Source organism: Triturus cristatus, chromosome 1_1, assembly GCF_964204655.1.
Source record: "Triturus cristatus chromosome 1_1, aTriCri1.1, whole genome shotgun sequence".
Lineage (NCBI taxonomy): Eukaryota > Metazoa > Chordata > Amphibia > Caudata > Salamandridae > Triturus > Triturus cristatus.
Window position 1 is genome coordinate 554,920,344 of NC_140579.1, and position 26,858 is coordinate 554,947,201.

The 26,858-nt window shown below is 46.1% G+C and overlaps 2 protein-coding genes across 2 annotated transcripts in view; one reads left to right on the forward strand and one right to left on the reverse strand.

The window, feature by feature from the left end:
- Positions 1-26,858, forward strand: part of LOC146870604 (uncharacterized) — a 125,355-nt gene that overhangs the window by 67,630 nt on the left and 30,867 nt on the right. The window contains exons 3-6 of the mRNA XM_085643387.1: positions 3,526-5,294; positions 8,481-9,290; positions 9,389-9,502; positions 18,619-18,717. Of these exons, the coding sequence (XP_085499513.1) occupies positions 4,338-5,294; positions 8,481-8,873 (1,350 nt within the window). The 5' untranslated portion in view covers positions 3,526-4,337 and the 3' untranslated portion in view covers positions 8,874-9,290; positions 9,389-9,502; positions 18,619-18,717. The remainder of the gene's footprint in view (positions 1-3,525; positions 5,295-8,480; positions 9,291-9,388; positions 9,503-18,618; positions 18,718-26,858) is intronic.
- Positions 19,524-26,858, reverse strand: part of CELSR2 (cadherin EGF LAG seven-pass G-type receptor 2) — a 691,477-nt gene continuing 684,142 nt past the window's right edge. The window contains exon 35 of the mRNA XM_085643385.1: positions 19,524-21,091. Within this exon, the coding sequence (XP_085499511.1) occupies positions 21,070-21,091 (22 nt within the window). The 3' untranslated portion in view covers positions 19,524-21,069. The remainder of the gene's footprint in view (positions 21,092-26,858) is intronic.

Genomic DNA, 26,858 nt, shown 5'->3' on the forward strand with positions numbered 1-26,858 from the left:
GCCAAAGGGTTGTCTTTTGTCCCCACTCAAAGAACAGATCCATTTATGGTTAAACTTGAACTCATTCAGTTTTTTAGAAAGATCAGATTAAAATATTTTTTTGCACAAAGAGAACCGTGTCTTAGACCGATTGCCGCAACACCTTTCAAACCGACCTCTGTTTTTACACCTCCAATACAGGCTATGAGTCAAAAAATTATAGCATTTGAACAAATTGTATTGCAAGAGGTTTTGTCCTTATTGGATAAACCGAGATTTGTTCCTTATAATATATCTTTAGGAGAAAAATCGGCCCTTCTGTCCCTTAAGAACAATGAGCAGATAATTATTAAAGCTGCCGATAAGGGTGGCTCAATTGTCATACAAAATCGGTCTGATTACATCATTGAAATTGAACGACAATTGAATGATCGTGATAGTTATTTACCTATCAAAAAGGATCCAACAATTGAGATAAAGATCTTGATAGATTCTTTAGTGACACAAGGCCTTGAATTAGGCTTTTTGAGTACCGCAGAATCTAAATTCCTTCTGAAAACAAATCCTAGAATCCCAACAATTTATACTCTGCCAAAGGTTCACAAGAACCTTGAGAAACCACCCGGGCGCCCCATTATATCGGGTTGTGGTTCCATACTAGAACCCCTTAATCAATACATCGATTATTTTTTACAATCGTTTGTGACAGAAACTAGGTCTTTTGTTAGGGATTCTACGCATATGATTCAGTTCATAGAGGATTATCCATTTGACAAGGAGAGACAACTTTTGGTAACTCTAGATGTGTCCTCCTTGTACACGTGTATTCCTCAGCATGAGGCACTCGGGGTGGTAAAAGATGTACTCAATACAAGACCAACTCCACATAGAGTACCCACAGAATTTTTAATAGCCATGCTGGATATTGCAATGTCAAAAAACTATTTTGTTTTTCAGAACCAATATTTTTTTCAATGCAAGGGTGTTGCTATGGGCGCTGGCTATGCGCCGTCCCTGGCAAATCTCTACATGGATAAGTTTGAATTGGACCATTTATATGGTGATAACAACCCATATAGAGACAGCATCGATATATGGAAAAGATATATCGATGACGTTTTTATGATTTGGACTGGCACAATTACAACATTGACTTCATTTTTTGAATGGCTAAATGAAAGATCTAGTGATATAAAATTCACAAAGAGTGAAAGCAATGAGGTAATACATTTTCTAGACCTCAATGTGAAAACCATGGATGGCATGCTGTATACTGGGCTCTATAGGAAACCTATAGAGAGAAATGCTCTTCTAAGATATAATTCCAATCATCCTCGTAGTCTTCGTGATAATCTGCCTTACGGGCAGTTCCTAAGACTGCGTCGTAACTGTACCCAGAGAGCAGACTATTTTGCAGAGGCTACAGTCCTAACAGAAAGACTAAGGAGTAGAGGCTATCCCAGTACTCTCCTGAAACGAGCCAAAAAGAGGGTGTGGTATTGTCCACGAGAAACTCTATTAGAGACCAGGACAGGTGAAAAAGTGAATGATAGAATGGTATGTGTCACTACCTTTAATCCGGATAGCCAGGCAATCAAGAAAACAATAATCAAGTATTGGAACTTGGCTGCCACAGAAATAGGAACTACAGATCCACCACTGTTTGCCTTCAAACGGGGTAGGAGCGTTAAGGATGCTGTAGTTAATGCCTTTCTTCAAAGTCCCCCTGTGCCAGACTTACGCTCACAACTTTCATTACCACCAATTTTGGGCCATAGAAAATGTGGCAATTGCAAAGCCTGTTCGTCCACAATGGAAGGTCCTGATTTTGTTTTTGGTACAAGGAGTTATACACGACCTGTATTTACGAACTGCAACAGTTGCAATGTAATTTATGCAATATATTGTCCCTGCGATAAAGTCTATTTAGGGCAGACCACCCAAAAAATAAAGTGCAGAATTTTACAACATATGAGCAGGATTAGATGTAAAACACAAGGGGCACCGCTGGTGGACCATTTTCTAACCTCCAATCATGCACCCGACAGTTTAAAATGGACAGTTGTGGAAAAAGTGCGTTTGAACCCGAGAGGTGGCAACGTAAATTCTATTCTAGACTATAAGGAATGCAGATGGATCCACTTTTTGGACTCTGTAAAGACAGGACTAAACGAAAATGAGGAGACAAACAACTAGGCGTACTAGGCTTTGGTTAGGAAAAGCAGATACTTATAAGAACTAGTATTTGGGGGTGAGAGGTACTTTTAACCTTTTGTCAACCTCCTTTATTGATGTGTGTTTAATTGCTTTGAACTGTTCAATAACAATGATCCTACTGTTTACTGTATGCCTTGTAGATGGAATTTATATGAACTGTCTCTTTTAAAAAAACAACTGTACAATATACTGTTTCTTAAAAGAAGTTTATTGATGGTATACATTGTATTCGAGAAATGCAAATACCTTCAGATGTTTTCTCTTACATCGTGATCTTTTAAAATTGTGCCCTTTGTCTGTTGTCCAAATTGGTTACTTGTGATGTAAGATAAGAGCTGCATATCATGTGGAAGATGTGCGTTAGCGATTTGTGGGCAACGTTTCAATTTTTCAAGCCTTTATGTTGTTTAAATAATCCTGCAATTAATTAATTATGCGAAACTCCTACATTGTAATGCAGTTGATGTAGATCTATGATAAAATCGATTGCCTTTGCTGGTACATACTATAAAGTGATTATGGCATTATGTGCCACCTCGCTCTTACGAGGAATCGTCATGCACCGTGAGGTTTGTTTCGATGTCAGTTGATGTCAATAACAATAGTCCTGTTTTGATGTCTATTGATAGCAGCAATATAGCTGCTGCACGCGCGTCCCTCGCGCTTGTTGATTCACACGATTTGAGCGTTACGTGAGAGATAGAAGCAATCAAGCACCGTCAGGTACGAGGCACTTTAATCATGTGTAATTTACTTTTGCGCTAATCTGGGCAGATTGTGTTTCTGTTGGTTAAGGAATTGAATGACAAGCTAGTAGGGAACACGTTGAGGCAACATGGGTAGTTCTACTTCATATCCATAGGCTATTCACTAAAGCGAGTGTCACACTACATACTTTGCGGTACTAACTGGAATTGCCACTTTGTTTGTGACTGAATGCACGGACATTTGGGGAGAACATAGTTTAATTTTCCTTTGCCGTTTGTGAATAGGTCCATCCTTTTACAGCGTGCGCTATACCGTATATGCTGGATATAGTTGCCAAGTTCGTCTAGCAGATAGAATATATTTTGGGATCAATGATGATCTTTTGGAAGCGGATGCTGGGTGTTTGATGTCACCAACGATTCACCTGATAGGACGCATGCTTAGTCCAAACTGCATAATAATCGATGAAACTAAGAATGTTTTGCTTCTGTATTATAGTGGAACTTGTGTCCTGACGGCCGCATTCATTTTTGTCACGGGGACCACCCGGACTCCGTACTGGAAGGAGGAGAATGGTGGTCCCCTCCTGAACTGACCAGTGACTTGTTTTGTGTCCCTCAGGACGACCCGTGGCCAGCAGAGACGTCAGACGGCACTAGCACGGAACACTGTGCCTTTAATTGGGACGTCTTCCAGGATAGCCCCGCCCTCTACTCCACCGTAGACGGCCAGTCGCCAATAAGAACCCGCGAGAAGAAGACAGTGGCGTGTGACGACACCGGAGGACGGAAGGAGACAGAGCACGACGGTGAACCGGAGGAAGAAGACTGGACAGAGCGAAGCGAAGGACCGAAGAGGAGCAGAGGACGCGAGGAGGAACCGAGGCCGGAGGCAGGAGACCGCGGCATTCACGCTCCGCCGAGCCACGCCCCAGGAGGAGGTGCGTGGCTATCCCAGGTACGGGATCGCTTCACGGGTTGGGTCGGGAGGCGGGAGAGGAGAGAGCGCCACTGAACGCCGCCGCTTACCGCCGTACCTAGTACTGCACGTCCTCCCTTTCACTCACCCCCTTCACGACCGTTCGTTGGAGAGCACCTTATCACGAGTCTATTACCCTCACTCCCCTCCCTTATACAGCGTGATAAACAGAACACTCGTTCCTAACAGCCACCTCTCCTTCTTTCTTTCCATTGGCACGGCGAGAGCCCTCCTTACGGGAAACCGGGAGAAGAAAGAAGAGGGACGCTAGCCCACGAAGACCAAGAACAGCGCCCCGACCCTGACATCCTACCACCGAGGGAAAACCCATCGCGGACTTTATTGTGAACCTTCAATAAAACGCCTCACCCCATCCTCCCGTGTTCGTGTCCTCTGTGCGACCCGCTTACAGTGGTGGAGAATGCGGGCATAGAGGACCCATCTGTACACAGAAGATGGATGCGTTGATTCAACACATGATCAAGGGGCAGGAGAAGCTGGAATGGGCCGTCGAACGACAGATGACCTCCGCCAGCGCGGATCGGGAGGTCTTTAAGGATACCATTGCAGCACAGTTGGAGGGGCTACATAAGGCGGTAACCGATCCCCTCACCGGTTCCGGACTCGCGACAAGGTCCAGTCACCCCACCCCAGCCGGGATATCCTTGCAGAAATATGTGTCTGGGGACGACCCGGACGCTTTTCTTACGAACTTCGAGAGGGTCGCCAGGGCATGCAGCTGGCCGCTGGAGAAATGGCCCTTCTTTCTGGCCCCTCTCTTGACTGGAGAGGCCCAAGCAGCCTATCAGGTGGCAAACGCTACCGGAGACGCTCCCTATGGTTCCATCAAGACCCTCATATTGGACCATCTGGGCCTTGATGCAGAGGCCTACCGGGTACGATTCAGAAGGGAGAAGGGGGCGCCCGGGGAAAACCCAAAGACCTTGTATTTCCGGCTGAAGATGGCGGCCGACAAGTGGCTGAGCCCGGGTACTAGCACAAAGGAGGAGATCATGGAGAAGATCTACCTAGAACAGTACCTGGACGCTTTACCCTATCACACCCAAAGGTGGCTGCGGCAGCACACGCATCTTACCGCTGAACAAGCGGTAGAGATGGCCACGACGTTCTCCAGGGCCCAACCGAAGGGGTATGTAGGGGAACCAGAGAGACAGCGACCCCCGGCCCTACGCTCGGATAAGAAACCCAGAATCCTGGAGCAACCAAAGGTCAGGCCCCAGCGGTATGAAGTCCCCGTCCTGAAGGGCCCACAGTGTTTCGACTGCGGAGAGTGGGGACATATCGCCCGAGCCTGCCCCAAGAAACGACACACAGAAGAGCCCATGGAAGTGGGATATGTGCCCAAATCGATCCTTTACACCGCTGAAATGGGGTCCGCATATCACGTCCAGGTACAGGTAAACGGGACCCCCCTCCAGGCCCTCCTAGATTCAGGGTGTAGGCAATCGGTTATCCAAAGTATGTGGGTGTCCCCGAGCAGATAGTACCGGACTCCTCGGTCCACATTCGCTGCGTCCATGGGGATGTCAAACCTTACCCCGTGGCCAACATTCCAGTAATTCATCCCTCGGGGGTCCATCGCCCGGTACGAGTTGGGGTCCTTGATAACCTCCCGGAGGACCTCATCATTGGAACCGATAACCCAGCGTTCCAAGATATGTTTCGCCTAGCCTTAAGCGAGGACCAGGGGGGGAGGACGCACCAAGGCAAGAGGGTCCCCACAGCGCCTGCCCTGATAACCCCCACACCCTGGGTGTTGGACCGCAGCTTTCGGTTCGCCCAAGCCAACGACACTACACTCTTTAATGCCTGGGAACAAGCTCACAGTGCACCCGAACGAGGTCCCTATACCTATCCCCGCTTCCTGATAACAAACGATTTGCTATATCGCCAGGGAGGTCCCTCTGAGCCCCATCAGCTATTGGTACCCCTATCCTTCAGGGAGCAGATTCTGTTTTTTGCCCATACCCACCTCACGGCAGGACATACAGGCTCGGAAAAAACCACGAAAAACATTCTCCGACACTTCTACTGGCCTGGCATCTATAAGGATACCAAAGACCACTGTCAGACCTGTTCGGTCTGTCAACGGAGGAACACACGAATACTACCAGCCGTTCCCCTTCAGCCTCTACCGGTGATTGGAACCCCGTATGAAAGAGTCGGGATGGACCTCATAGGGCCCTTGCCTCGAACAAAAAGGGGTCACACGTTTGTCCTAGTGGTGGTTGACTACGCCACTAGGTTCCCGGAGGCTTTCCCCTTAGGGTCACCCACAACCCGTAACATCGCCGACCGCTTTCTAGAGCTGTTTTCGAGAGTCGGTTTTCCGAAAGAAATTCTCACGGACCAGGGTACCCCGTTTGTGTCTCGCCTAATGAGGGAGGTGTGTCGACTGCTCGACGTCCGTCAGATAAGAACATCAGTCTATCACCCGCAAACGGACGGGTTGGTGGAACGCTATAACGGAACCCTCAAGACCACTCTCAAGAAGATGCTCAGCGTAGAAGGAAGAGAGTGGGACCAGCTACTGCCACTGGCTTTGTACGTCATCAGAAGCCAGGTACAAAGCAGCCTCGGTTGCTCGTCTTTCGAGATGCTTTATGGTCGTCAGCCGAAGAAGTCTAATGGACATGACGAAAGAAGCCTGGGAAAATGAAGAGAAGGTGGAGACCCGAGAGATGCTGGAGTACACCCAGGGCCTACAATCCAAAGTAGGGAAGCTCCGTGATTTGGCCTATTCCAACCTGGAGAAACAGCAAGGTAAACAGGCGTCTTTCTACAATAGAGGGAAGAAATGGAGGACTCTAGCTGTCAATGACTGGGCGTTAGTGATGCTACCGATCGCTTCCCAGAAATTCCAGAAAGAGTGGAAGGGTCCATATAAAGTTATCGAGACCATAGGGAAAACCACCTACAAATTGCAGATCACCCCCCGGAGGACCCAAGTGTGTCATATCAACATGCTAAAGAAGTGGATAGGGCCACCCCCCCGATCCACCAACCTAACGGTACCCACGCAACAGAAAGAGTCGGAGACTCTTCACCAGCTGGTCATCAACAACGAGATAGGCACAGACAAGGCCCAGGACTTGAGGGAAGTCTTACAGCTCCACGCCTCGCTCTTTTCCAATATTCCTGGAAGAACTCACCTAACAGAACACCGAATCGAAACCAAGCCCGGGGCGATCATCAAACAAAGGCCATATCGAATCCCCGCCGCCCGTAGAGAAGCGATACGACAAGAGGTCCAGGATATGTTGCAACTGGGGGTGATACGTCCCTCCCGCAGTGAGTGGTCGTCGCCAATAGTTATGGTGCCAAAACCGGACGGAAGCGTCCGCTTCTGTATGGATTTCCGGGCTCTCAACACCATCTCAACCTTCGACGCCTACCCCATGCCTCGAATTGACGAGTTAATTGAGAAGTTGGGAGAAGCCGTGTACATCACCACGCTAGACCTAACAAAGGGGTACTGGCAGGTGCCCTTAAGGGAAGAAGACCGCAAGAAGACCGCATTTTCCACCCCGGACGGCCTCTACGAATTTACGGTCCTTCCCTTTGGCCTCCATGGCGCCCCGGCCACCTTTCAGCGCCTAATGAATCACGTCTTACGGGAACATCAGCCCTATTCATCAGCCTATCTAGATGATATCGTGGTCTTTAGCCCTGATTGGAAAACGCACCTGCAACATCTGCGAACTATCTTTTCCGCCTTGCAGGAGGCTGGGTTACACGTCAACGCCAAGAAATCCAGGATCGCCTTCCAGAAAGTGAACTATCTGGGATATGTACTGGGTCATGGTCTCATAGCCCCCCAGACCGAGAAGGTAAAGGCGATTCACAACACCCCTTTCCCCTCTACGAAAAAGGAAATGAGGGCGTTCTTAGGCCTGATCGGCTACTACAGGCGTTTCATCCCTAACTTTTCAGAGCAGGCTGCCCCCTTAACTGATACCCTTCTGAAGAACGTAAAACCCCATGTCTTCCAAACCCCCTCCCCCGAAATGAGAGAAGCCTTTCGGACCTTGAAAGACATAATCACCTCCAGCCCTGTGTTGTCCTCTCCTGATTTTACCAGGCCATTTATCCTACATACGGACGCCTCTAATCACGGCCTGGGGGCGGTCCTATCCCAGGTAGCGGCCGATGGTATTGAGCACCCCCTGCTTTACATCAGCCGCAAGCTGTTCCCCAGGGAGATGAGATACCCCACGATTGAGCGGGAATGCCTCGCTATTAGATGGGCCGTAGACAAGCTCAGATATTACCTGGAGGGGGGGCACTTCACCTTATATACTGATCACGCCCCTCTGCAATGGATGAGCCAGAACATCTCGAACAACCCCAGGGTGCTTCGCTGGTTTCTCACCCTCCAGCCCTTTTCTTTCACCTTAAAACATAGGAAGGGGGCTGAAAACGCTAGCGCTGACTATCTCTCTCGGACTTCCCCTCTCCCCGAGCGGGAGAATCCAGGGGTGGAGGAGTGTCACGGGGACCACCCGGACTCCGTACTGGAAGGAGGAGAATGGTGGTCCCCTCCTGAACTGACCAGTGACTTGTTTTGTGTCCCTCAGGACGACCCGTGGCCAGCAGAGACGTCAGACGGCACTAGCACGGAACACTGTGCCTTTAATTGGGACGTCTTCCAGGATAGCCCCGCCCTCTACTCCACCGTAGACGGCCAGTCGCCAATAAGAACCCGCGAGAAGAAGACAGTGGCGTGTGACGACACCGGAGGACGGAAGGAGACAGAGCACGACGGTGAACCGGAGGAAGAAGACGGGACAGAGCGAAGCGAAGGACCGAAGAGGAGCAGAGGACGCGAGGAGGAACCGAGGCCGGAGGCAGGAGACCGCGGCATTCACGCTCCGCCGAGCCACGCCCCAGGAGGAGGTGCGTGGCTATCCCAGGTACGGGATCGCTTCACGGGTTGGGTCGGGAGGCGGGAGAGGAGAGAGCGCCACTGAACGCCGCCGCTTACCGCCGTACCTAGTACTGCACGTCCTCCCTTTCACTCACCCCCTTCACGACCGTTCGTTGGAGAGCACCTTATCACGAGTCTATTACCCTCACTCCCCTCCCTTATACAGCGTGATAAACAGAACACTCGTTCCTAACAGCCACCTCTCCTTCTTTCTTTCCATTGGCACGGCGAGAGCCCTCCTTACGGGAAACCGGGAGAAGAAAGAAGAGGGACGCTAGCCCACGAAGACCAAGAACCGCGCCCCGACCCTGACATCCTACCACCGAGGGAAAACCCATCGCGGACTTTATTGTGAACCTTCAATAAAACGCCTCACCCCATCCTCCCGTGTTCGTGTCCTCTGTGCGACCCGCTTACAATTTTCGAAGTGGTATATGCTATTTTTCAACCCTGAAGTCAGGTGAGCCTTCATTTTGGGCTTTTTTTAACCTAAAATGGCTTGATTTGTCTATTGTATGGTGCAAACTCTCTATTGACTATCCCCATTTGGGTTTGTAGTTGAAATACCCAAGTGTTAACGAATGCAGCAAGAATAAGGAGAGAGGTATTCAGAAGAAGCCAACCCGGCAGAATAAGAGGCCCCTTGTGCAGATTAAACTCGTTACAAGCCTGGTAAATCTCTATAAAGAATATTTTCGTATTGACCCAATGGCTAAATTAATCTTATCTTTTTGATACATTCTCATGAATTTTTATATGTGTCATCTGGCAGTTCCCCTTTGATTGACTACAAGAGGTGGCAACTGCAACACTATTGGTCACATCTGTTCAATCACCTATATCCTAGGTTAGTTCCTTTTGGGATGAATTCCCCTCTTTTTTGTCAAAAAATCTCTTTATCACAGCATTGATACCAATTTATTTTCCTTAGGCTGGTATACAATTCCTGTGTCCTGAAGAAGACCCGATAAGACTACTTACAACTAGCGGTTGATGTAGGGTCGAAACGTTGACGGTTCTCCAGTCCCTTACTAATCTGATTTCCTTGTTGACAACAAATAGATAGGACATGTGCTTTACAAGGTCTATCGCATACCCATGAGGAAACTAAGGACTTTTTCAAAATAAGGAATCTTGTATATATTTTTGTTACATTGTGTAAATACGTACATATACTGTAATTATTTGCACTGTCACCTATTGCACTAAGTCACTTTATTCACTTGTTCACTGCGTCGTTTTCTAAAAATATTGTATATACAGCCTTAGCTTTATCCTTTTCAATTTTCGGATTTTGCTTACCTCAATTCAAAATATAAGGAATAAATTGTTATATCTAAAATTGTATAATTTTGTCTAATATTGATTATTCGATTGATTCATATATGCTGTGAATCTTGATTTATTATGATTGAAAGTAATTGTTTCCCTATGGAACCATTGTTTATATTTTGTTACCCACTGGCCGCTGACGGCCCTGAAAGGTCAGAATAGGAGGGTTTGGAGGCTGCTGCAGGGGAGGAAAGGGTGGACTGACCCGCCCACTGGTCCCCAGACCCCCGTTGCTGGGTCCCATGTCGGCGGCCATGCAAAGGTTGGGCAGCTTGCTTGGGCCGGTGGCTGGACTAGGTCGGACGTGGTGGGGTGCCCATTCCGTAACCATGAAAGGGACAAAAGGCAGACTGTGGGGGACGGAAGGACGCAGCGAGGCCTAAGGATCTGGCTGTAGCCCGAGAACCCTTAAAACGTTTGAGCACCGAGTCCGGCTTGTCACCAAAAAGGCGACGGCCATCAAAGGGCATGTCCAGCAAAGTTGCCTGGAAATCCCTCGAAAAACCAGATGTCCCCAACCAGGTGTAGCGCCGAAGGGCTACCGACGTGGCAATCATTATGTTTGGAGTTCGCGGGGTCCAGTTCACAGCGAATTGTGAATTTTGCTGCATCTTTCCCATCTGCCACTGCCTGGAAGAGAATGGCCCCGGCCTCCTCCGGACACGGAGGCAGCACCTGCGCAACCGTATCCCAAACTGTATGGGTAGAGTGGCCCAAGAGGCATTCAATATTCACGGACCACAGCCCTAAGCTAAGGGAAGAGAACATATGCTTCCCAAGGTGATCCAGCTTCTTGGATTCCCTATCCGGTGGGGGGCAGAAGGGAATGAGTCTTTGGATGAAGAGGCTTGGACCACAGGAGGGGTTCAGAGGAAGTTGCCGCCGGTTGAAGCACCTCTGTCAGGTCCAAGGCCTCGGCTGCCCTACGCACCACCACTGCATAGGACGCTCCCTTCTCCATAGCAACGGTAGGGGGAGAAAGCATGCCAAGGTCTGGGGAGGTATCCAGACCACTGGCTTCACCCAATCCCTCTCTCCTGTCCAGCTCTTCAAGCTGGTCTACTAAAGGGTCCAGTGACCCTTCCCAGTCCTCATCACCTCCCTTTGGGAGATAGGGAACACCTGGGATAAACAAGAGAACAAAAGTACCCTCCGGCGTCGGATTCGACGTCGGCCGAAGTGGATCTGGCTGCATCTCAAGGATGAGGATGGGGATGGCATCAGCCGGGGGCACGGCCGATGCCGGAGCGGTAGGCGCCGGGGAAGGTCGAGTAAGTTCGGCCTGCGTCGATCCGGATCCAGGCCTGAATCCATGGGGACCCTGAAGCGCCGAAGCCGCTGGCATCGAAGGCCCACGGCCCCTAAATGGCTCTGCAGGGCCCGAAGGCGCACCAGTGGAGTCGGTCGGCCCAAAGATAGAGAGGAGGGCTTCGTAAAATGCACGAAGCTGGGCAGGGGACGCCCAGCTACCGGAAATGGGGGAGGCACAGAGTCGTCCCAGAATCAGGCACCGGAGACAAAGCCTTAGAGCGAGGATGCTCTGGTTCCCACGTCACGTCGGCCGACCAACTGGGAGAAGGCAAAGAGTGACGTGCTTCTTCACCTTCTTCTTGTGCTTCGACTTACCCGATGAGTGCGAAGACTTTGACGAGGTGTGATGGCTTCGCAACTGATCTCGAGACCTCCTCTGAAGAGAGACCGAGAGCGATGCGGAATTGACTGCCGAGCCTCCAAAAACCTTCGGGACCTCTCCTGCAAAGACTACGGGTTCAAGGCCCGACAGTCGGAGCACGATTTTGGGTCATGGTCATTGAGGAGTTTCAGAGCATAGTATTCACGTTTAGCTTTTCTCGCTCTCTACCTATATTGATAGTTGTTTTTAATAGGCTTCTTATCTTTTACAGTGGAAGACCTACACCAAGCTATTTCAAAGTGCCCTTATTTTTTTACGGCACCGGAGACAAAGCCTTAGAGCGAGGATGCTCTGGTTCCCACGTCACGTCGGCCGACCAACTGGGAGAAGGCAAAGAGTGACGTGCTTCTTCACCTTCTTCTTGTGCTTCGACTTACCCGATGAGTGCGAAGACTTTGACGAGGTGTGATGGCTTCGCAACTGATCTCAAGACCTCCTCTGAAGAGAGACCGGGAGCGATGCGGAATTGACTGCCGAGCCTCCAAAAACCTTCGGGACCTCTCCTGCAAAGACTACGGGTTCAAGGCCCGACAGTCGGAGCACGATTTTGGGTCATGGTCGCGCTCCAGGCACCAGAGGCACACGAGGTGCAGATCCGTGATGGACATCAGCTTGTGACAGGAGTCACTAGGCTTGAATCTGGTCCGACGATGTGACATCCTTTGCGCACCAGGTGTCGAAGACTCGAAAATGACATCAACAAATGTCAAAAACGTTTAGTAAAAAAGTGACTAAGGGGCAAGCTCTCTCCGGCACTGCGCCTGGCTGGTGCAGAACAAGAAAGAACAGACGTGAGCGTGGTGCTGGGGCAGCATCTAAGTAGCCACCGCAACGTCATCCCAGTGACCACAACGGAGGCTGCGGAGTCGACCGCCACCTTCCGACGCGCAGGGGTATTGCTGAAGAACAATTCTCTGGATCCAGTCTGACTCCTGGGGGTAATTCTAAGATAAGGAATCTATAATTAATAGTCTGTTTCAGATAACGCCCCCAAAATAGGCAGTAGTGCTATGAAAGACAGTCATCTATGGGTCGCAGACAGGCAAATTCTAATTTTAGTAACTTCAACAAATATACCGACCATGCAGAACTAGGATGACAAATGAGTATATTTCCACTGCTCAGCTGGTCGATTGTCTTTCAGGGTATTCAGGGGGGCAGCTAAAGTGTACCTCCTGAGCGCGTCTTTTATTTGTGTTGGCCATGTCCCTTTTATTTGTTTATTTTTAGCATTTGTATAGTGGAAAACTATCCCTCATCTCAGAGTCTCTATGTGCTGTTAATATAATGCAAATGACACATAGCAGTTACTGTTAACAGTCAGGTCTTCAATTGTTTTCTAAGTCACAGCAGATTCTGTTATATCCATAGAATGAGTCGGAATGAGTTACAGAATTTTGGGCAATGAGTAAAAGGCAGTCCCCCCAGTTTATATTTGGGAACCACGAACGGCATGCTGTTCTTAGATCTAAAGGATCTACTAGGGTGATATTTCTTTAGTTTATATGTAAGGAAATGCAGGTTGGGGCTGGAGTAAATTTTATGTAAGCTACAAGCTGTTTTGAATTGAACTTGATCGGCGATGGGAAGCCACCACGGTTGTTGTCGACAAGCTGACACTTGGTCATGCTTTTTAAGGTTAAATAGTAGCCTGATAATGGCATTTTGAATGTGTTATAGGTGTTCAATTGATTTCTTTAGTAAGCTAAAGTAAACAGCTTTGCCATAATCAAGTTTGGGGTGAACGCAAGCATTGGTGGCTGCAACTTTGTTAGAGAATGATAAAGATGATGATAGTCTGAGAGTTCTCAAATGAAACAGGTAAGAGTTAGATGTTAATTGTTTGTCTACACTAAGACGAGAATTAAAAATGATCCCTAAATTACTGCCTGCTGAGCCGGCATGGATGAGCCAGTTACCCAAGACTGTAGGCCACTAAGAGTCATTTCATTCAAATATTTTTTTATTTAAAGACCAGTAGAATTTCTGTCTTTGGATGGATTCAATTTAAGAAAGTTATCTGTCATCCAGTCTAACAATGCTTAGCACCAAGTTCAGCTGCTGAGTTGGGTGTGTTAGCAGAGAGGTTAAAATAAATTGTGTGATTAGAGGAGTAGTGTTGTAGGACAATGTTTTGAGATCTGATAAAAAAGTGACCCACTGACGTCAATAGCTAGGGTTTCACTTTCATAAGGTTGAGATGGTCGACTATACTGTAAGCTGCTAAGAGATCCAGTAGAATCAGGACTCCCTTGCTGCCTTCACCTACAGTTTTTGCAGGTCATCTATTGATGACATCACCACTACCTCAGTGTTCTTACCTAGTTTAGTTAAGTTTAGAATGTCTTCCTTTACAACAAAGCCTTGAAGTTGCAGGTTGACCAATTTCCCCCAACGTTTGACTATATAAAGTAGTGGGGAAAGAAAAAGATAATGGAAGAATAAAAATACGGTTTCTGGTCCTTGGTTAGTTCTTAACTGAGTTTTTATGAAAATGTTTAAAAGATTATCCACCAGATTCAATAAGGAATTACTTGGAGATGTTGAAATATTTCAGGTTGCTAACTATTTTAAATAGTTCTTTAGGCAGGTTACGAGCATTGAGGAGTTTCAGAGCATAGTATTCACGTTTAGCTTTTCTCGCTCTCTACCTATATTGATAGTTGTTTTTAATAGGCTTCTTATCTTTTACAGTGGAAGACCTACACCAAGCTATTTCAAAGTGCCCTTATTTTTTTCCCCAGTCTTAAGGCAGTGGAGTACCTGTGGCAACCTAGGTGATTGTGGTTAATTATTCTGCACTAGGCCTATAGTGTCCAAAATGTAGTTGGTGGTCATAAAAGGAATTAAGGATTTAATTGGGGGTGATATTAGCTGTATGCCATCTCAATATTCCAACCTTCCCGTACTACTTCCCTATCACACTATTATTAGCTAGTGTCGCTGGGAGATATTGGTAATAGCCAGGGCAGGTCTTTTGTATGGAGAAGGATTACCCTGTCTGGTTTAAACCCTGCCGTTCCTCAGTTTCCAGTATGTTGTGACCACATCTCGTAACAATGGCCCTTCAGACTGAGTGGAAATAGATAGCAAGTAAGCCAGTCCAAACTGGTATCAAGGGGCCAGGAAAGCAGGCACCCCAATGAAATCTTGAGAGCAGAAATAGGAAAGTGGTACTCCAAGACTAGGGCAGTCCCTGAAGGGGAACGTGAACCTGAACAAATTAACCTTCATCGTAATAGACCAGCATTATGAATTTTATGATGCATTGGATGCCCCCGGAGGTGTGCATTAGCTATAACACTTTACATGTTATTTCTGTTTTATTTTAACTGGATTTTGTTTAAGTAAGTTGTTGACCCCAGGAGATTTCAATGCACTGCCAAGTCAAATTAAAGCTGTTGGAACAAAAAAAGGCTATGCGGATAGGTATTTCATGAGGAGTGGGGTTTTTGATCTCTGCTGATAAATCAGTTGAGGATGCTGAGCTGGTTAAAGGGAGTGAGTTGAAATTCTACCTGCAATAACCACCACACAAACTCAGACTGAAACATGGTATCAAATGCAAATCAAGGTCAGATGAAAAGGGTTGTTGCATAGGAGTATTCCTTTATCCAACTTTAAAGAAGGAGGGGACCTGCCTATGGATACAAGAATGTACTAAGCAGAGTGCCCTAAAAAAATATCATAGCCTCGATCGCCAGCCAGTAGAGAATTCATATAATCGTAATGGTACGGCAAAACATTGGTCTGACTAGCATCATTCTCACAACGATATTTTGTATAGATTGAAGATTTTTATCAAGACTTTAGGCAGGACTAGTTTCATTTCATTACTGTAGGCATATTGGGAGGAAATGACGGCTGATAGTGTTGTTTTTTTATGTTCTCTTAGGTAAGAGAAGGTAAGATGGGCCTAACTGCTTAATGAAGTGGAATTGCACAGCCATCACAGAGGCCTAATTCTCCACACCTGGATTTTTTTTTTTTTTTTTTTACTCAGCTGGGCTCGAACATACTCATCTCCTCCAGCTAGCACTTTTCGACTCCGAGGCTGCACTGCCCATCACTATGACGTGTTTTGTCCGAGCTGGGCAACAATTAAACCACATCTCCTCCTTCATGCAGCACCTCATCAGAATCCCCGGACCATCATTCTGACCCAGCTGATTGATAATCAGTCTCATTGGTGTTCCATCCAGAATTGGAGGCTCCGCATTGACATTTGAAGGTGATGAGCCATGAGGCATTCCAAAAAGTAGTGCCCATGGATCTGACTTGAAGGGAGATATTAAAAAAGACACTGAAATAGTTAAACAGATGAGAAGCATTCTAGTCAGTTTATAAGTGTGTTGTCTACAAGTCAGTAGTGAGCAACCCTTCACCCTATCTGTTAGAAAATCTCACCAGATTAGGCATTGGGAGCAAAATGTTCTCCCTCCAGACCACAGACATGTATACAAACTTGGAACAGTTCTTAAACCATTATTGTGTAGTATGCACTACTTCTTCCTAGCCAGATATGCGTTTTGTAAGTTCCTGCACATACATTCATAATTGTGACACCTGGGAATGTAAATTGGACTGGTAACCAGAAATTTCTTTAGTGACATTAAGAAACAAGCATTGGCATAGCCAATAGGTCTCGCCTTTGGGACTTTATAAGTGTTTAGCCATGCAACAGTTGATGTTGTTGCACCGTGGATATTGTGCTGCATAACTAAATACTTATAAAGTTCCAAAAGCGAGACCTATTGGCTATGCCAATGCTTGTTCACTAGGCTATCTTTCCTAAAAATGTGGCAACTATAGCATTCTACTGTGTTGCAGCAGTAGTTACATAGGGCCTCATAACCTGATGAACTACCGATAGGCATATGCAGATGGGTAGCACAATACAGTGCGAGAGTGCTATGGACAGAGGGATGCTTGCCTGTTATATAGTCTATATAGGTAGTGTTGTAATGTTATGCATTTGAACCAGAGTTGTGCTCTTATTGTGTTTTGTTACTAGACTAATGCATGAATTTGAAGTGCAAAGGAGTGAAAGCTGGGATGCTTAAGAATAAAATGACAGGATGAACACTCGGTGAGTGCGGTTTGGCCTTGTCGGTAGTGTTTTGGTGTTGTGCAGGTATGGCAGAGACTACTCAAGCGATATCGCTACAAGCGCATAGGTGCGCCTGTGCATGGGTGCAGCAGAAAACTGCAAGAACAGACGCAATGGCACATGCACATAAATATGCCTGCTGTCTAGGTGCAGCCATATCTTTGAGATGGGATCAAAAATGTTTTGAAAAGGTATTCTTGTTTGATCATAAAATCATGAACCTGTACAGAATACTGCACTACAAAGCATGCATTTATTAGCACACCGCAAGTATTTCCCTGCATGGAGTTTTTTTGCCAGCCCTGGAATATACAAGATGATCTCTGAATGGGCTGACCCCACTCTCGCCCTCATTCAGTGGTTTTCCTTTTGCTTGCTTTTCTTCCATATTTTTCACTGTTGCTGTTTTTCCGCTCGATGAACCACTTGTTGTCTTTTGTGTTCTGGCAAATTTCAATTTAACCTCCTAACACCCATATGTATGGTTTCGCTGTGGACTTTTTGCATGTGGTTTCAAATATATGGAAATGAAAACATGATTATGAGGTTGGGCCCAAAGAACGGCAATTCTACAAGCTAGTTATGTGGCCTTAAAAGTAGCGCCCCCACTTGAGCAGCTACAGTGGGGGTCACCACTAGGCCACACGGCTCGACAGGCAGGTCAACACTAAAGGAGTGAATAGTGTTCTGTGGCGACTTGTATCAGCAGGAGAGGCTCCTAATGAACACTTCATGCAAACGAGAAGAGCTGCGAAGTGCATGTTGAGGGCTGTCAAAGAAGTTAAGTAAAGGAATGGAGAAAGTGAAATAAAGTTATGAAAATTGGGAAGAAAGAACAGAGCTAGAGGCAAATGGAGAGAGGGAAGATAATGAAATGAAAGAACTTAAGTAGGGGGAGAAAAAGAAAAAAGGGGTGCTATAAAGGAGGTAAAGATAAAAGGTGAAATGAAAAGGGGTACTTAAAGAATGAAAGCTAAAAAGTGAGAACCAAAGACAAAAGAAATATGAAAACAAGCATTGGCAAAAAGGAGACTGAGAGGGCGGAGCGACTGAGTGGGCGAGGAGAGAGGCGCGTGCATGTGTTTGCTGGCCCGGGAGTGGTGTGTGCGTGTGTGCATGTGCGCGCGCACTCTGCTCTTTTTTTAAGCACATACTCGTGCTTGTGACGCGCCCCTGCGCGTTCCCGCAAGGTGTATGCCGCCACAAGCATGAGTATGTGCTTCGAAAAAGAGCTGAACGACGGCTAAAGGTCTCCTATGCAGCGCATGCGTGCTTGGTAGGCGAGACCTAAAAAGAGTACATATACAACATTGCCACCGACTGGTCATAGAACAAAATACTTTTTTTTGTATCAGTTCATCAGTCAGAATCTCGGTTCAAGGCTAGTGTAAAATTACCTTTATTTTTCTGTTGTGATTCCAGAAGCAGAATTGCTGTTGAAAAAGGCTAAAATAATGAAACGTCTAACCCACACTTTTTTTTGCTCATACATACTTTTTTATGGACAGGTAGCAAAACACGTCTGTGTAATATGATCCCTTAAAATATAATTTGTTATATTTCTCCCCATTTCCTACTTCTCAAACTTTTTGATTAAAAAAACGTACTGATTCATGTTTAAAATGTTCATTTTTAATCATCTTTCTGTAAAAGCCTTTAATAGGAGAACATTATCAAGATGCAGAGTCACTCGAAAGGCGCTTGCCATACAGGACTATGAAACCGAGGTCAACAGTCTGAAGACAAGAAATGGTGATTTTTATGTTTCTGTTGCACAATTCTAATCTAAATCATAGTGTGACATTGGAAATTTGGTAGCCTGTCGACTTTCCTCCGTTTGTTTAATAGATTTTCCCCACTGCCTGTGAGCTAGGGATTAAAAATGAACCCCGATCATTTAAATTAGCTTGTTAAAGAGGTTATAGAGTGGGAACTTGGGTCACTGTACTGTGCTCCTGCTAGTAGAAAAAATATTGTATGTATAGTTGTTACAAACATCTAGTGTTGTCTCATTTTCTTCATGCATTTGAAAAAAGGTCTGAACTAGTCTAAAAGGGACTGGATACAGTATTGCAATGGCTATTTCCAACAGTGGTTATAAAGATCTTTAGTGACATCTGAAACTTTCCAACCTTAAAGATGGTGAAGAGTTGCACGTGCAACCGGACACTCTCCAGTGGGCGCTAACTAGCACAACTTGTAACAGATAAATCTGCTCTCGTGTCCACAAAGGGATGTCAAAGACGGAACTGTTTTTTAGTTTCTTTTGTCCTTCTTTATACCATTACGAAATATTTCTTAAACGCAATGTAATAAGGAAGAACATGTCTAGAGTCTTGAAAAACATTAAGGAATGTTTACACTCTCAGAAAGCTGATGTGGAAGCTCTGGTCTCTGGTCTCAACAAACCTATAGGAAAGAGATGTGGGATGACGCACCTACTGCAGGAATCTGCTCAACCCGCAAGTCATAAACTCACCTTCCATTCTTCTGATGTGGATGAAATGATTAACTATTATTTCTTATAAAGTACTGTGACGCCAGTGTGGTCTACATGCTACCTTAAAAATAAAGTTTTATGTGAAGCACTTTTCAGATCTGAACATTGCAGTATTCAAAATATGTTCACGAGTCAATTTTTTTTTTTTTAAAGTTCACAAAACCAAAATGGACATTGCTTCCAACTATACAATATGAACACGCCTATAAAAGATCCGTCAGCGTCTTTTTTTATTCTTTTGTAATTTCGTTAAATAAAAGTGCCTTCTGGCAAAATGGAATTGAAAAATTGCAGGTCAACAGTGGCTTGTCATCCTTCCTCCCCCTCCCAATTCCCTTGCACAACAAAACGTCGTGAATGTTGTAAAAATATATATATTTTTTTAGAAACGGAAGTCAATTCCTGAAGTTAGGCAGGATCAAAATACTGCAGGTTCCACTAGCATAGCTTTGAAAAACAGAATACGGGGTCGGAGTTTCTGCAACACTGTGTCACGCTGGAACAATCGCCTCCCGCAGCCTCAGTGGTCCCTACTGTGTACAGTTTCTTGATGCCACCAGGGAGCACTTAAATGTTACCTCAGAAATCCATTACTTCAATACGACCTGGCAAAACAGACCAGGAACCCCACGTGATACTGGTGTCGAGTGTTGTCGTTGATCCAGCCACTCATTTCCTGATGTCTGGTTCCAAATATGACTGCGAGCACCCAGAAAAAGAGGCCATTTTGTTGGCCGCCAGTCATAGTCGGCATCCTGGATCACCCCAAGATATTCTTTGATCCTTTTGAAAACGAGGCCTGTTACATTTTATTTTAAAGTCTTATGTCTAACTCATAGCATGGATTTTAACAGCATAGACCTGAAGGTACCAGTGCTATCAGAGTTAGGGGCTTTATTTAGTTTTTCTTTTGTTCAGCACTGCAAACAGGCTGTGCCGACTCCGATGCTGTAAAGAAGAGCTTGCCCGACCGGAGTTGGGAACTCTTATTTATGTGACAAAGGTATTCCACGATCACAGAAAATTCCAACCGAACCAACAACCAGATGTCAGAAACAATTTTAGATGTTGGACATTAGACTTGAGGGGAATGAAGAAAACACCATTTAATGTTCCACATAGCCGAAAGGAGGCCGCAGTGTTCTCACCCCCTTCTCGCCTCAAAAAGATAAAACAAACTAGTTTTTAAAATGTTTTCCCATTCACTTCTTTCCCAGGAAAACACTACAGCAGTTTAGACAAAGTTTCGGCTTACTCCTGAAGTTATGCCCAAGCACTTTTCAAGTCTGTGGTGTAAGTGCGATGTGTAGATTCACAGCCCTTCCAGGTTAGGGATCTCGAGAGAGCATCCATAGCAGCAGTGCCAGTCTCTTCTCCTGGCCCCATAGCGGACTAAAGAGCACCAAGACGGTAGCCTTTGGCACTCAAGTTATTTGGAAGCTTGATATGAGGTTTAGAACAAATCCCACCTCTGTACAAAGCAAGGATTGACAATCCCCAACTGCAGTGCAGGTATTGGTGCAGTCTTCTCCAGTGTTTGGAAAGCTACTGCGGACCATGTCCTTGCAAGTCCATACAGTATCCGGATGAACGAGATCAGGTGCTCAGATGGATGTTTCGTCGCTCCTGTGCAAAGGGTTAACAAAAACAAGAAACACAAGGGGAAAATAATCAAGCATCCGTGGCAGTGGACATGCAGAGTGGGTGGGGGAGGGAATCGTTGAGAGAAGTAATGCACTAACTGCAAGGGCTTGGGAGGTAAGCATGTATGGCACAGACCAAGGCAATATGGGTATAAAAAATAATTGAGCTCACATCAATGGCTGAAATTAAAAAACAGAAATCTGAGTGGTGGATGGAGACAGAAAATAAACAAGGAGAGATTGAGAGAGAAGTAGGTTAGCAAAGTCAAAACCATTGATTTGTTCAGTGAGGGAGATCTGAACCAAAACATGGGGCTCCTGAGTCTATGTCCCTTAGTACTGCTAATATTTCTTAGTGAATTTTCAATCTGTTGCACCCCCTTCTACTTGCCTCCTGAAACACTCATAAACCTGGCTATAACTGTTCCTGCAAAGCAGAGATACACGTTTGTGCTGAAAGTTCTTTCAACGTAGACTCTGGACAGAAAGCCTCTTTAGATATCACAATGTTCTCTGGGTGTCAACACGTTAAAAAATAAAGCAGAAGGCTCAAGGTTTGCTTAATTTGCCCAAATAGCATCCTTTTATTTTTCTCTGTTCATGACGGTTTAAGTGCCTAGTTTAATATGCTACTTATTACCATTGTTGAGTGTGGAGAGGGTTCATGATCCATGAGAAGGGAAGCCTAGAGAGGGTCTTGATGCCCCTTTTGCAGCCCTGAGGGGATGCACCTATTCAAGGAAGAACACATCACAGTAGTGCTGCATGTTGCTCCACCTAAATAACATCACCAATCTACAAGGCTGCAGATTTGCACAGAAAGTGGAGTACCAGAATATTGTTTTTCCTTTTACAGTGTCTCTTAAGACACATTCAGCTGCTACTGCTCACATTGGGTCTCATTGTTCTGGTAAATGACGTACTTTTAGTATGCTGTTTTTTTTCTCCATGAGGTGTTAATCTTAGCCCATCTGTAAAGAGATAAGTGCATTGGAATGACCCATGGGGCTATTTAAGCCTTGATTGCCTACAAGTAAAAATGGCAGACAGTAAGACCATATTTATATGTTGGAGGCGAGGGAACTCCATTGCATTGGCGACAGAGTTCCCTTCCCACCAACATAATGGCCAAGCCACCCAAATAAGAGACAGATGCACCACAGTTTGACCACAACAGAGACTATTCCCTCTCCACCGTGGTCATACCCCCCGTTGGCCTGATGGAGTACCTGTATGTCCACCCACCTAATTTAGATGGGGACGAACATACAGCTGTTTTTCAATGTCTGTAACAACAGGAAAATCCTGGTGGTGAGGGGGCATTTCAAAGTGCTGAATGCCCTCCTCGCCATGAGGGGAAACTCCTGAGAACTCTGAGGGGGACATCGGTTTTTTTTCATTTTCAAAAAGAACATCCTACTGTGGGATTTTCTTTTAGAAAGTTTAAAAAAAACTTGGTAAGTTTGCCGTATGGTCTTGTCATGTTGACGGAGTCGTATGGCAAACTTACAGTGCACGGAAAGGAACTGCTGTGGCCGCTGTTCCTGCCGTGACAACGGTTCCTGCCAATGCTAGAAATGTCTGCTGGGCCAGTGGACATTTCAACATTTGGCGGGTGGCACCTCCGCCACAGACTGCCAAATTATAAATTAGGCCCTAAATTTAATTTTGACCTTCACAAGTCTGCCAAATGGCACTATGGCATATGATGCCATCAGGGGTTCCTGGCTTTTCAGCCCACAGTGTGTTGCACTGTGGGGCTTGCACTTTTGCTTCCAACACTGTTGTATGTGCTCAAAACTCCAGCATACAAAGTGCTGTTGGCTAAAATCCAAAACTGGCCGAAGGTATGGATGACATGGAGCCACCTGTTAACTACCTTTTAAATATGAACACATTTGTCCGGTCATTTAAAAAAACTTTTTGTTTCAATATAAAAATACAAGTAAACTGCTCAATTATTTTGTGAGAACTTACTCTTTTATTCACATTATGTATTAAATTAAACAATGGCAATGTAAATCGTTTTGTCTTTTGTGTAGTGGACAGTTTTGCACCACACTTCACAAAACAACAAATGCACAACACGATCAGATGCAGTGCAACCTTCCCTAACAAAGGACCGATGGCAGCAGCAGAAAGGGCATCCTGCAGTTCTCTCACACATGAAGAAGAGGTGCAACACAGGTAATTAGCTAATAAAGGTGGACGAGCCAGCAAATTAAAATGGAGAGACAAGCCAATGGGCTACAGAAACAGGACCTCAACATATTTGTCTGGTAAACTGTCGCATAGAAACAAGACAAATACTGACAATCATGGCATTAGTAAACCAAGAGGCAAGCCAGGTGTCATATGTACCTTATATTGTTAGGTTGTTATTACAGATGGAGCAACATTAAAGTTATTAATACATACGATAGAGGGTTTTATACAGTGTTCATTCTGAAATGAGATATGTTAACGTGCTCTCAATGTGATGATAAAGGAAAGGGAGGCACAGTAAAATAAGGTAATTGCCTAGGATCACACAATTTAGTCAAATGAAGAAGCTCTTATAGCTGTCTACATATTGGTTCCTTAGTTGTGTGAATTTATGTGTCAGACCTATATTAAAATTGTTTGTGGGGGAGTTCAAATGCTTTTACTGGTGCCTCTCTATCACAAGATTAAACAAGCACTGGCAAAGCATACAGGTCAGCATTAGGTCATTTAGGACCTAATGGCTTTGACAAAGGTTTTAGCCATGCATCACCTCATCACTTATGCTGTGCAGCATGGTTAAAAAAATGAAAAAAAATCCTATGAGTTACTGGGCTGATTCATTTGCATTTAGTAATGGATAGGCGCTAAGCCAACTGTAAGTGGACAATACATCTCGCAACAGACAGGACATACACTGTCCACTAGGGGAGACCTAAACACAAGAGTAGAGCAATAGGCTCTGTTTTTTTTTTATCATCATCATATTTTGGTGCATAAATATTGCACTTACAGGGGGTCAGCGCCTTCCACAAGAGCATTGGTATCGGACCTCAACTATTAAGAAACCATCCACTGTTCGTATGGCAGGTTATGCAAGTGTATCCAATACAGCCTTTCTTTTTTTTCATAAAATGGGACACCAGCAATGGACCACCCCTTCCTCTTATACTCAGGTACACCTAGGACAGGACAGCCCCAGCTTTGGAAGCCCTCTTGATGCATCTCCATACCAAATATCATTGTGGGATTACAATACACGCCATGCAAGGGCTTCGCCTATGTCAACGCCTACTCACTAAAACGCATTTACATGGCACTTCCAGACTCAACCCCTAAAAGGCTGAATTGTGCAAGGTATGCACATCTAGAAGAGATTTCATGCTGCAAAACAGTGGCAGTTTCCCTTCTTCCAAGGGAAGGTACAGCTAGCGGGCAGCAGCAACACAAGCTTCCCACATACCAGGACACACAAATCAGGCAGCAGCAGTACAATCTTTGCTTCCGCACAGAAAAAGTACAGCATGGTAGCAGCAAAGCAAGCTTCTCTCTCTCATATAAGGCAGTAAGTGCAATCTTCCACTTCCCACAGCACAGATTCAGCAGGGCAGATTGTACAAGTTTCATTGCTCTTCGAACATGTACAGCTAAGGCATGACTGACATGTAGGTTACAGAAGAATCTCTAGAGCAGATGCTTAACTCACTAAGTGGAATGAATAGGTTGATTAATAAATCACAACACAAGTTCTTTCATTTTCACTGCAAATATGCACCACCAGCAGCATAGGGGTGGCCGGATGCTTTTCAATAGTGTTTCTTCTTTTGACAAACAGGCTGCAGGCGACGCGCCGGAGGTTGCAAGAGAGAGACCAATGACAGCAGAGGTAACTAGAGATGTAGGGGGTCATAGGAGCACAGTCAATTCAGCTCAATAAGTCCCAGGGGCTTTGGGTGCAGGGGTGCCTTTTGATGTCAGAGTCTTCTTACCGGAGCGGGTCGCGGTAGGGGGAGCCTGTGGATTCAGGCCGCAGGCATCGTCGTAGAGGTCAGGAGTGGTCAGCCAATGCTGGACTCTAGGTCAGGATCGCTGGGGAGACTTTAGTGGGCAGGTGAGCCGCTCGGGCCGTGGGTGTCGGGTGCAGAGGGGGCAGGAGACGCGGATCCAACCGGATCCAGAGTCCTTGTAGCAGGTTTCTTCTGAACAGGGCCGCTGTCCTCGGGAGATTGGAGCCTTTTTCGAAGGCAACAGTCCTCTCATGTTTTTTTTTAGAGGTTGCTGGCTGCAAGACAGGTCGCAGGTTTGTCAAAGCTGGAGACAGGCCAGTAGGGCTGGGGATTAGGCAGTTGTCGGCTTCAATTTTCTCAGCAGGGATGTCTTCTTTCTTCTTAGTTCATCCCAGATCTGAGTTCCAGGTCTGGAGGAGCCATCTAAAAACTAGATTTATGTGTGTTTTAGGGGAGCAGCAGATGGGGCCAATGGGCACCTTACCAGGGGTGACTACACTCTCTATTGTGCCACCCTCCTGTGGGGGAAGGGGCTTAGGCCTATCCCTGATTGGAGGGGTCCCCCCATCTTAAAGATGGCAGGGACTGAAAGATGTCCTTCACCTCGCCTCCCCAACCTCCTATTCTTCTAAGTTTTCCAACAGGTTTTCCCACCCAAAGTGGGTGTGTAAACCAGGAGCTCCCATCTGCTGCTAGCAGCAGAGGCTGGCAGTCACATTACAAAGGTGGCAGGCCTTTGAAGCTTTCACCTTAGAGCACTGGCCAATACTGGGGCAGGAAGGGTGACACCGCTGCCCAGGATGTGCATGGTTTCTAGTCCCCGAGAGCAGGGGCTCCCCTCCCAGGGGTACAGATACATGTCTTGTGGTGGCTGCCTGCCTACAGCCAATCAGAGACCACACCAGAGTTGGTAGGTTTTCAGAGGTGCCCTCTGAGTGCATGGTACAATAAATCCAACACTGGCATCAGTGTGGATTTATTGAGAGGAGTAGTTTGTTATCAAACACTCCTGCGTTAAGTGAAGCCGCCATAGTGCTGTGGGACTCAAGTTGTCGAATTCCCAGCCCATGTACTCTCAATGGCTTCCGTAGCACTTACAACATCAAGGAATGGACGCTCATATTGTATGGGCATATCTGCTCCCGCAGATATGCCCTCACTGTGGTATACTGAACCCTGCCTTAGGGCTCTAAGGCCTGCTTGAGGGGTAACTTACCTATACCTTCAGCCAGTGCTGGGTAGCATGGCACCCAGGCAGGGTGCTATATCGACTTTGTCATTTTTCATCTCACTGGGGCATGCAGGCTGCAACAGCAGAGGCATGGTCCCAGGAAGGGGTGTCCAGGGGACCCTCTTCAGCTCCCAGGCCCTAGATACCCAGGGTACCATTTACTTAGTGCTTACAGGAGGCGGGAGTACCAACGGTAGCTATGTTTTTAGGGAAGAAATCCCTGGCAAAGGGAACCTGGTTGTCAGGGACCCTGTTCACTACAACTGAAACCACATCAAAACCAGGCAAAAGTGGGGGCTAACCATGAAAAAGAGGCATTTTCTCACATCTTCATTCACACCTGCCCTTTTCTCTTTCATCTCAATCTATTATAGATCCTTTCTGTGACTCTCTTCTCATTTTCCCCACTCTTACTACCTCTCTCTCTCACCTACTTCCTCTCCTACCTCCACCTTTTACTACGATCTCCCTCTGCATATCTAGGGCCAGCACAGGGATTTTTGCCATGCTAGTTGAAGGTACATTTTCTC